The following is a 12068-nucleotide window of genomic DNA, read 5'->3' as shown; positions in this document are numbered from 1 at the left end:
CTGGGACCAGAAACTCAATATTGATTAACTCAGACTAAGTTACTTTGAGATTCGTGTGGACTCGACGTCCAGATCTTCTCTCCAAACTCCATGAAACCCAGTGATTTAAAATAAGGTTACAAAGTCTGCATCTAGTCAAAGGTGGACCACAACCCTGCAGTCCTAAACTGTTGTCAACATAACATGAGTTCAGTCCATTTTAAATAAATAAAGAAATGGGTAAGTTTAACCAAGGCTGTACCAGAAACTTTAGCATTGCTGTCATACTCCATCATCAGCTGACAGACTGGCTAACATGGATACATCACACCTAACAAGTCTGAACTCCTGCAAAGACTGAACCAAACCCTTCCTTTGATCAAAACAATTTCACATTTCAGGACAGTAAAAAGAAGGAGATGCTCTCTGACCTCCGATAGGTGGGATCACCTGATCCAGAAGCTTCATACTGGTGCGTTTCCAGATCTTCTTGATGATTCCTCTCAGCTCCTCATTGGCTTTTTCAAAGTTACCTGATCAGTGGACATAAAAACTATCACAAAAGAAGCACTTTTACTCACCATAAATAGCAGTATTAAAGTCCATCATCGCTGTTTAGATGTGTTTGAAAACTCTCACCTCCGTACATTATATTCTCAGACTAGACGGTCTGTCTCGTAGCTTTACAGACATAAACAATGGCATATTCTCATTTCCTCTGAAACGGCAACCCTTATCCTTCTCCCGCCCAACCTACACATCTACTTCATCAGGTACAGAAGTTATCCTATCTGCTCACAGATATGTTTAATTCCTCACAGGACTAAGTTGGGAAAAAGACGTTGGAATCCTGAATCCTACCTTTGGAATCAGCTCCAGAACGGCCTGAATATTATGTGGCTGCTTTGATTAAATCATAGGTGATTAATGCTGCCTGCGTTTACGATGACGGCTGAGAGGACTTTGCCGTAAACAGACGGCAATGAACTCATCAGAAACTGCATGCAGCTTATAGCTGCAATCTGTAATCTGCTACGGAACATTAATAAACAAGTTTTAGTCTGATGATACATGGTGAAGCTACTTAATAAAAGTTCAGGCAATAATACAGTTGTTTTCCTTTCTCTAATTTCGATGTTACTTGCTTTGCTGTTGTCATAGTAATGTCCTGTAACAGTATGTAAATACTGCTGCATTCAGTAACGATTACCTCGCCTGGCAAGCCAGACTCTCTCGTTGTACCAGCGTAGATTCCCAGGCTACAAACTATTTTCCACCGTCACGTATTGATGACAAACCTTCTGTCTTTATTTTCAGCGCAGTTCGAACCAGAGCGAAGAGGGTAGCGTTGAAGGTGACTGTTCCATCGCTGTTGAGAGGCATGTTCATGGACACCAACCGCTGTGGGAACAAGACGGGAAGGTTATAAACACAGTCCAGCTTCTTTACTGGAAGGCTTAAAAACATTAACTTTAGAGTCTTTCGGTCCTCAGACTGATGTTTATTTAACCAACAGTTTGTGGGACTGAAAGGTTGCATTTCTGAGATGGTGGTCAGCAGCAGAAGCACCACAAGGGGCTGTAAACACAAACCCCATTGACATCCAGAGAGAACAGGTGGAGGTGATGGAGGAATACAAGCTGCAGTTTAGCCCAACAACAGACTGGACTGGAAATGTTCTGTGGACCGATCTGGAGCACTTGGAGCTGTTTGCCCAGGGTAAAATGCTGCACAAGCTGCTGAAAATAAGAGACAATACTTTTGCCCTGCTGTTTGGGAACTTTTTCTATCAGAACTTTACTCTGTTTTCTATCCATCACAGACAGCACCACTGACTGTGTTGAACTATGCCATCTTTGCTTTTTAATCTGATCATTTGATTGGTTTTGGTTCAGAAAGTACAATCAGAAAGCATCAGCAAGATCTTTTACCAAGCTGGATTTTCTGTTATCAAAGAAGCTTTAGGGTAAACTGGGGTTTTTCTGTACAAGTAAGGGTTAATGCCCAACGGGGTGTCCATTATCAGAAATGAATGGACAATGTTGAGGCATGAACCGTCCGACTTCTTCATCAGTGCTGATGGAAAATACAAAAAGAAATAAAATAAAAAGAAAAGACCCTTTGTAAAAATAAAAAGAAAAGACATAGATGCAATATATATGATGAAGAAATAGAAGAAAATCCAAAGAACTGAATGGAAATTTAAAATTTTTTACATGTCTGCAGCATTCAGATGCTGCAAGCGCCACCCTTTTTATACAGGCAATATCCTGGGCATGCTCATCCCATTAGTAGTACAGGCCTCTGGTGTGTGCCAGGAAATGTGGTTTTAAACCTCACAAATAACAAAACAAGTTATAAATAAAGACAGCAACTCAGACAAAAACCCGACACCTTCGTTCAGGTCAGTGAGCTGGTTAAAACTGAAAACTTTCTCCATTATACCGGTTGTTCAGCAGGTTTTCTCACCTTGCAGGCAATACGATGAGGACAGAATTTGCCAAAACCCAAAGGAGGAGGAATTCTCCGAAGGAGCGTGACCACATCCAGGTGCTTGATTCGCCCTCTGTCAGAATAATGGAAAAAGACTTTATATTCAGCTAACAATGTTTCTGAACTTTCCTTTCTGTCCAAAGTTTTGAAGGAAGTAATTTACACGAGTTAAAAGCCTCTTTACAGAAAAGTCATCTCAGTGTTTTTCAGTCTGGTTTAAAGTCTCCTCCTACCACTGATCAGCATTGTTGAGGATTTTGTCTGCATCTGCAGCCAACATGGCTCCACATGACCCAAACCTCATCAAAGTTTGTGTACCCCCTTTGGAAATGTGATAAAAATCTGTATCTTTGGGGTTTTGTGCATATTTGGGAAACCGACTCAACAGCGCCCGCTGTGTGGCATTTTCCCAAACTGCACCTCATCAACCTGTATGACGTGTGGTACATATTATACATCAGGTTGAGTCCAAAGTCAGTCCTCGATGGCTGCAGTCCGACAAGTCTTCCATGCTCCAACACAGCTGGCTTGCATAAATGGATCCAAACGTTCTGCACAATGTCTGAGTAATTTGAGTCAGGTGTGTTGCAGCAGGGATGAATGTAAAACCTGCAGGATTGTGGTCCCTGAGATCCGGACCTGGACACCCCTGTTTTACATACTTGGGGAGATGAAAAATCCTCTTGGAGCCATGCCCTAAAAACCAACAAGAAGTCGTCCATTTTAGTTCAAAAGGGCCGTTTGAGGGATTTTAACCCATGGGATCCGCTGAACACAGAAGTGTTGTGGATGGGCTGCTGAGCAGGGGCGCGGAGCTTTCCGGGTTTTAGGGCAGAACATCAGGGTCGGGGTTCACATGAAGATTGTTTCATCATGCCGTAGTTGGTGTTGGTCTACTTAAAATGCTTTTTAAAAGCTTCAAAGTCAACAATAATCCAACTAAATTAGCAGCACAGTTCGACCGTGTTTCACTCGCTGCTCTTCATGTCTTTATCGCAACGTTGTGTTGATGTTAAAACTAAAGGTTACAAAACGGTGCAGTTTTCCTCCTCCAAGATAAACACACATTTTCCACCGTGTCATTTATTACGTGAAACCGTCTCGCACCTAACAGCTTGGTGCCAGTACTGCCGGTAATGAAGAAATGAGGATGTTTAAGAGTGAAATGCATCCAAAGTGGACATGTGGTCCTTAACTGGCAAAATCCACTGGATCCACCTTGGTTTTTCATCAGCTGGTTTCCTGCCAGAACAATCCACTCTGCTCCAGACTGATGTGCTTTCAAAGCGGCAAAAATAGAACTGACGTGTACTTTAGAGAAGTGGAAAGCAACAACGCTTCTGGGATGCTTCAGAAACTCCTGGTAGAACCAGTCCTGTTGACTGGTGTTGCAGCGATCTGCTGCACAGGCGCGGCGCTTCTACGTTCAGTGGCACTGAGGGCGTTTTCGGCTCTTAGCAGGGAAGGAAAAAGTGATGGGCCGGTTTAAAAATGCACTGGCCCCAGTGTATTCCAGGGGCCCCTTCCCCATCGCAACATTGTGAAAATTGTGAATGAAACATCTTTCAGCCACTGGTACCAACACACTAGACACTGGTGTCACTATCTGGCTTTTATGTACATTTTGTTTCATGTCTATACTGCTGGAACATGCCCCACATGGGCCCCAAGTGGACGTGAGCCCCACATGGGCCCCAAGTGGACGTGGGCCCCTGGGCCTGTGCCCATAATCCGGCCTTGGAAATAAGGAGCTTAGTTTAGAAACAAGTTGTAGCTTTTCCCACAATTCCAGTGACCAGCTAATTTGCAACCTTTTTAAGAACTTTAGGTTGCCTTGTGAGTTGTTAATTTTTATACTGATTTTAATCTTAGTTTTAACTTTTATTTCTTACTTTTACATATTTTATTATAATAATATTATTTATAATATTAATATTAAATTCTAATATTTATAATATAATAATATAATATAATATTTATAATATAATATTAAATTAATATTAAATTAATATTAATGTATAATATTGTTCTATTATATTCTATTTTTATATATTTTAAACACGATTTATTTCTAATACATTTTATTCCAGTGTTATATTCCACTTTGGTCGATGGTTTCTGATTTTAAAGCACTTTATTTAAAAAGTCGGCATAGCTTGCTGGCTATATTGGCAGACATTTAATGCTGCAGCTCCAGAGAGGGATGCATGATGTACAGTTGGCTTTACTCCACACTGCTCAGTGATAACAGTGATATAACACTTTCTGAGACTCCTGAGTTCCTCTAAACATTGTTGTATCTGGGTTGGAACGGGCCAAAAGATACATAAAAGACAAACACTTACGTGGCCTCGGGGTCATATTCTGCCCAGATTTTCTTGAACTCATCTAAGTGCTGGGGGCCAAGGATGGACCAGTCCCGTGTCAGGTAGTCAAAGTTATCCATGATGACAGCCACAAACAGGTTTATGATCTGTTCATAAATACAGATAAAATAAGTTTAGTGTGATCACAAGAGGACTAATGTAGTTTCAGTGTTCTTGAAGAAATTATGACATTACCCACACAATAATAACCGAAATAAGAAAAAAAAATTGATAATTCATTCATTCTTTTATTTTTGGAACTGCTTAGTCCAATTAAAGTTTGGGGAAAGCTGGGGCCTCTCCCAGCAATCATTGGGTGAGAGGCAGGTACACCATGTACAGGTTGCCAGTTCATCAAAGGTGTTTGGTATAGTTTTTGAATCCAGGAGTGTCCCTCGATATGCCTATTGACAACTTAAAAGCTTCTGTTTCTTTATTCATACCAGCAACAGTCATTGCTGTTACAACCACAGTTAGAGTTCAACCGGGTCATGAAAAGGAAGGAGAAGGAAACACTTTATGATGCTTGCCGGCTTTCGCAGAAGTCCAGCACCCGGAGACTGGACACTATGGTGAAAGAGAGAGGCCAGAGGCATCAGAGCCAATAATGAGGATTTATTTATTTCTTAAATTCTAATTTTCACTTTTGGTCCAACTTTCCATCTGTAAAACCGGATATTTTTACTAAGCACCAAGTGAATTTGTTCTTTGGGCTTAGTGAGCTCACTCTATTTTTATTAAATAAATTCAGGTTACATTTTAAAAGTAAAGGTTTTACACTGTAAAAAGAGAATAGGTAAGGCAACTTAAATGAGTTGCTTCAGTTGAAAAGAAGTGTATGAATTAAATTTGTCCGTCAAAGTTAAAGGTAGAGGAGGAGGAGATCCTAGTGTAGCAAGCCATAGTTTGAAAAGTCCAAACACTACATACATCATACACTACCAGTCATAAGTTTGGATACACTTTCCCAATAGATTTAATGGGAAAGTGTGTCCAAACTTTTGACTGGTACTGTCTCTGCCCTGAATCGCTTTCGCCTCGAAACACATGTGGATCATTGCAGATGGTTGTTATACGGGAGCCGGGTTCTGCTGGAGGCTTTTCTTTCATGTTAAAGACGAATAACGTAACTTTCTGAGCTTAAAACTCAAAACTGGTGGATTAAAGGGGAACCCAGTTTTTGGTACTTACTACTGCATAGGCTTCACTTTTAACCGCCAGAGGTTGCTACTTGGTTTAGTTTGATTGACATATCACAGTCCAGCCTTTCAGATTTCATGATTGGTGTTTTTCAGTTCTATCTGTTTTATTTTTGTGTTACAACATTTAATTAATTGGTTACAATCAAGGTGTGAAGGGGATTCTGAGCAAATAATGATCAAAATGATAATAAAAATGATCCTGGAAAACATCTTCTTCCTACCTTTAAGTTAATTCAATACGAACAGTCAAATAATTTAATTTCTTTAAATATGGAAGGAGGAAAAGGTTTATCAGACCCTTCGGTCTTAGTTACTGTTGCTAACATCTGATTGGTCAGTGGCACCTATTGGGTGGGACTAACAAAGGTCAACTTACTGCTCAATGTAAATTTCCCATGAGTCTTTGCAGTCTTTGTGCTTGTGGCACTAAATGATTGAATAAATCTAATTAACTATTTTAATAAATAAACATAGACTTAATTTGCTACAACTAATTAAATTAATTAAAGTTGTTTCCACAATTGTCCTAAAGTCAACTTTATTTAAATAATAAAGGTAAGATTTTATCCATATTTTTCACAAATTCATATGAAAACGTGCTTTACATTAACAACAGCCCAAATATTCTTTTTAGAGTGTACTCTGTTGTGTGTGTGTGTGTGTGTGCATTTAATTTCATGTTTACAAGAGTTCCACACAGACTGGATTACACAATTTACAGATGATGTGTACAGTCTATTTTCTCTCCAAACTGAAGTGAATCCAGTGAAAATTTGACAAATGAGGATGCTGCTGGATAGAGCTGCGTTACTGAACATGTTTGGACAAGTTTGAAGAGTTAGTTTGTTTTGGATGAAATGTTTCTTTACCAGAAAAGCACAGAGCATGTAAAAGCTCATGAAGTAGATGATGGCAAAGTTGGAGCCACAGGTGTACTCTTCCCCGGGCAGGAAGTCTGATTTGGGATCACACTTCTTCCCATACATACACGCCAGCATGACTTCATGCCACGCCTCCCCTGTAGCACATCTGCACAGATACAGAAATATACAATCACACGAGACTGATGCGCAACAAAAACAGCTGCTGCAAATAGTTGTGCAAAAAAACCTTCCAGTTTAACCAGTTTAACAACAAAAAACTGAAACATAAAACATTTTGTAAGATAAAATAAACTCCAAGTTGAGTTTTAATTCACATTTAGGAAAGCCACAAAACAAAATAAAACCTGAAGACATTTTCCTTCAACTGGTATGAAGTTTACTTGATATTATTTATGTAGTAATGAGAATAAGCAGAGCGACCTGAACAGCAGCAGCACAGCCTGCGGGAAGGTCTGGAAGTTGTTGTTTCTGTTGATGAATGTCCCGTCGACCAGAGCGACTTTACCAAAGATCTGCAGGCAAAGTGAGGCTGTGTTAATGACAACACACACAGAAGCTGCTTCATTTCAGCTTCCTTCCTGCTCCTGCAGGGAGCGAGAAATGAGTAAACTGTACCACGGTCAAAAGGTTCCCGTTTACCTGACGAGAAAACAGCTTTTCCATTGCTGAACATGGGGTATAGTCCTCATACAGACCGAAGAAAAGAGGCATGGACCCCAGAACAAACTACTGGAAGGATAAAGATATTTCATCTCTGCCATTAATATAAAGTAAAAATTTTCAATGTTTTTTAGAGGTTTGTCTTTTCTGACTTTGACTTACTGTAATTAGTCTGGTATCAGTCAGGACTCGCTCCACCTAAACTCTGCAGAAGGTCTAATTACATTATTCTAACATGACCGATCATCCCCGTGGTGCTCGTCTTTACTCACGTCCACCTTTAAAGCCTTAAAAGTCTTAAATGTGAGATTTGACTTCCTGTTGGAAACAAATCATGTTCAGGGGAAGTTTCTGCTTTGGAAAATGATGCTCATATATCAGAAAGCACTATTTACTTGATGTTGTGTGGCTATTTTACCAAACGGGAGTCGAGTTGTAAAAACAAACGTGATTCAGAAAAAAGCCATGAGATTTATACGTAATGAAGGACACACAAAACACGCAAATGATCTTCTTAATAATACAAACTGTTACATTTCCAGTCATTTTAAAGCAAAACCTATAATATAATATTCAGAGCAAGAAATAATTGATTTTAAATCAAATTAATTGTTTTTAAATCTGTTAAAAGTGTCAAATGTGAGACAAAAAGAGTAAAAGTTGCTTAAAATAAGTTACAGTTCAGTTTTACACAGTTGTGCTTTATCTTTTTCATTTTTTCTAAGTCTGTGTCCTTAAAGGTGCTTCTGTAGATGCTCCTGATGGTTGTCTGCTTTTTAAATAAGTTAATTTACAGATACAGCAGGCTTTTATCTGCTTTGACTGGACAGTTCTTACAGCTGCTTTTTTGTATCTGTCTGTTTCCTGTTCGCTTTCCTTACTGGTCTGATTGGTTCCAGCGCTAAATGCAATAAACTAAGTAATAATCTAGAATCAAGAGGACCCTTAAATCTTCCATTTAGCTTGACTTGTCATCGTCGGACTTGACAATTAATTAATTAATTAATTAATTAATTAAGAAATAAATAAAAATAAAATAAAATAAAATAAAATAAAATAAAATAATTTACAATAAAATAAAATAATTTAATTTAATTTACAATAAAATAAAATTAAATTAAATTAAATAAAATTAAATAAATTAAATAAATTAAATTAAATTAGAATCTATTTCCAGTCACTGGAGAAAGTGAAGGTGTGTGTACCTGCATTCCAACCACTGCGTATATAAAGAACAGCATGAGAATGAGCAGAGCCACGTAGGGAAGAGCCTGTAACACAGAAACAAGCAGATTAATGGCTGAAGGCTGAGGTGATGCCACCGATTGGGTCATCGATGATGCCACAGACCTGAAGGGCCTTGATGAAGGTCCACAGAAGGTTACGAATCCCCTCAGAGCGATTCAAAAGTTTCACCAGACGCATGACACGAAAGAGTCTGAAGAAGGTGATGGACACGCTCATGTTCTCAGAAGACTTTCAGAGAGAAGAAGAAGAAGGAGGAGGAGGAGAGTTAGACTTTAACAGCTGCTGAACTCCACGCAGCTCAAATGAAAGCTGGTCATGAAGACTCACTGCGATCACTTGCATGGGATCCTCTTCCTGCAGAAGAAAGAAGACGTGTTTTCTGGAGTTGTCTGTCACATTGCAAGCGGTGTGAACGTCCAGTGTTCATGCTGCAGGCGGTTAATGACTCTGTCATCATGCAGAACGACACTGTTAACACGACTCCTCCTTCTCATCGTTTCATTCACTTCTAACGATGTTCATTCAGAATCCGGTTGATAAATATTATGAAGCATATTGATGACAGAATTTACATTTGGTGGTTTTGTTTCAAGTATTAGATTTAGTATTTTATATATCAGGACATGAAACATTAACAGCTGTTAATGTCAGATGAATAACATGCAGCTTGTGTCATTATTTACTGTATTAGTTGTCATTTTTCCTTCCCCGTCCTGACGGCACTCATCAGTCGAACTCATCCCACCTGAGGCTTCCTGCCTCCATCTTCCCTCCTCCGTATAATCTGTGTTTGAGTTCATGAACTCACAGCATGACTTAAACACTCTCCAGTCTCTTCCTTCCTCTTCATCAGTAGCTCCGTATCTTGTTGTAGCCCAGCTTAAAGTAAATCTTGTCAAGCAGCCGACCTACCCTTCACGTCCCTGGATATTCTGGATACAGACCCTTGCATTGCGTTTTGGACCCCTGAGCCTCGCCTGTCGTCAGTGCACCTCATCTGTTGTGTGTTCTGGCCACTTGCCTCCCTATTGACCTTGTTTCTGGAATGTGGACACTCTCAGCCTCTTCATCTCCCAGTTTACCCTCATCTCTCTCAACATCTCATTTTCAATAAAACAGTTTTTTGTTTTCGACTCGTGTGTGTGTGGCTGAATTTCTGGCTCCTCAACCATTCATTACAGAGAGTGTCATAATGCAGAAGCAGTGAGTTTATAATATTTCCTGATTAAAACTGTTTTGTTTTTTAAGTTTGTGTATTTTACAGTGCAAACAGAAAAGGTGTTGTGACATAAAATCAAATAATTTACAGCAGGAGTATTCGAGTTGGTCCGATGAGGTCTGCAGTCCAGAATGTTTTTCATGTGTTCCTGCTTCAACACACCCGAGTCAAACTAAATGGATCTAACAGCCAATCAGGTTCTTTACAAAGATTCATTCATTTGAGTCAGCCGTGTTGGAGCAGGGATACATGGAAAACCTGCTGCATTGTGGCCCTTGTTGGACCAAATTGAACACCCCTTGTTAGAGCCATGTAAAAGTTATGTTTATTTTGTATGTTGTTGCACATAACATTATAATGGAGCCATTTTTTGTTGTAATAAGTAATGTAGTATTTATCCTGCTATGGAAAATTTTTGCTAGGTTTTGTATAGTTTTAATAATATCTTTGTCTTCATATGTTATAGTTAAATTGACTATTTTAGGCTCCTTTTAACGCCCTGCATTAGGACCATGAAGAGAGGGTGCAAATGGAGCAGGACGAGGAGCTACAGTTTTTTTGACCGTAAATAGAAGAAAATAATTTTTATATTTTTGTTTGTTAAAATAGTTGCTGGAGTTTTGTGGACGCAACACGTAAGTTTTCTTTTATTTATTTATTTTTATTGCTTGTTTAATAAACTGAGATACTTTTTGTATCTATTTACTTCGTTTTTGTCACAAGTCAGAAACCTCACATCCTGCAAGAGTGGACAGAACAGGTTCTGCTATGTTTGAGTTACGTTGCCACTACACCCCCGATTTAAAGCGTTGTTCATTGTTAATATTCATTATTTCCAGACACGCAGTTGGATTTTCCCCAAATTAGAACCTGACTTTATAAAGAGATTTTTCATGTTGTTTAATTCTCAACCACAATGAGAGTTATTTAGGAGAAATCCTGTAACAGATTGTACTAAATGGTAGCAGGAAACACTTTCTCTCAATCTGAACATAACGATGTTTGGATCTTGCTCTGGTTGTGTCTCCTCGCCACCTGCATCAATTCTCCAGATCCCAGGTGTCAAACTCCAGTCCTCGAGGTTTTTGTTGTCTCCATGACCAAAATTCATAAATAGGTTAACAAGAAGCTGCTAGATCCATTTGATTTGAGTCAGCTGTTTTGGAGGAAGGAAACAGCAAAAACCTGCCAGATACCGGTCCTCAAGGACTGGAGTTTGACATCCCTGCTCTGGTGATTTTAGAGACTGAGACATGTCTACCATTAGGACAGAGGGGACATCTGAAACAGATGTTTTTCAACCATGCATTAAAAACAACAGGCTTAGATTGGAAACACAAATTTTTCAAACAGATCAGAAGAGAGTTGATATTTACAGCACAGTTGTGGAAGCAGTAAAGTCCACCAGAGGAAGCCAGAGCAGCCTGCGGATGAAACATCCGGGTCATATCAGAGGACAGAAACCGTCTTTACCAAAACCATTCAAACATGTAGAATACAAACACAGTGTCCTCTTAAAAACACCACCTGGATTTAACAAAGCAAGTGAGAGCCTCCTGTATAGATGATAATGCTTCAGGTGAAGCACGTTATTTAATCCTAATTGATGCAGTCTCCAGCTTTTCATGTCATTAACAACCGTGTGGGAAGACACATCCTGTGGTTGTGGAAAACATGTTAAACTCCTTAAGAAATATCGATTTATTGTCATTAAATAAGAAAAGATCCATGGAGATGCTGAAATTACTAAAAAAAAAAAAAAAAAAAAAAAAAAAGAGTAAAACACCATCCAACACAACATTTAAAGCTGGAAGGATAGTGGGAAACCTTTACTTTCAGGAAGAAATGTGGTCAGAAAAACATCCTAAATGACTTGGAATGGTGTCCTTTTGATTGACAGGTACTTGACATCCTGCTGCCAGAAAGCCAAGAGTAACACAAGTGAGGTTTTTAGCCAGTGAACAGCACGACTTCACTTTAGCCCACTTACCTCCGTTAGCTGGTTAGCTCCCATTAG

The 12068-nt window shown here is 39.2% G+C and overlaps 1 protein-coding gene across 2 annotated transcripts in view; it reads right to left on the bottom strand.

Annotated features, from left to right (window-relative positions):
• Positions 1-12068, bottom strand: part of LOC306756907 (dihydropyridine-sensitive L-type skeletal muscle calcium channel subunit alpha-1-like) — a 70671-nt gene that overhangs the window by 15986 nt on the left and 42617 nt on the right. For both annotated transcript variants that reach the window (XM_079241839.1, XM_079241840.1), the window contains exons 29-38: positions 11428-11475; positions 9160-9186; positions 8935-9060; positions 8790-8855; positions 7345-7436; positions 6910-7069; positions 4818-4945; positions 2449-2545; positions 1278-1380; positions 411-512 (exon numbers count right to left, since the gene is read on the bottom strand). In XM_079241839.1, coding sequence (XP_079097965.1) covers positions 411-512; positions 1278-1380; positions 2449-2545; positions 4818-4945; positions 6910-7069; positions 7345-7436; positions 8790-8855; positions 8935-9060; positions 9160-9186; positions 11428-11475 — 949 coding nt within the window. The remainder of the gene's footprint in view (positions 1-410; positions 513-1277; positions 1381-2448; positions 2546-4817; positions 4946-6909; positions 7070-7344; positions 7437-8789; positions 8856-8934; positions 9061-9159; positions 9187-11427; positions 11476-12068) is intronic.

This window comes from Telmatherina bonti (genome assembly GCF_933228915.1).
Source record: "Telmatherina bonti genome assembly, chromosome: 6".
Lineage (NCBI taxonomy): Eukaryota > Metazoa > Chordata > Actinopteri > Atheriniformes > Telmatherinidae > Telmatherina > Telmatherina bonti.
The sequence above is the reverse complement of the archived record's forward strand: the minus strand, read 5'-3'. Positions and strand labels throughout refer to the sequence as shown.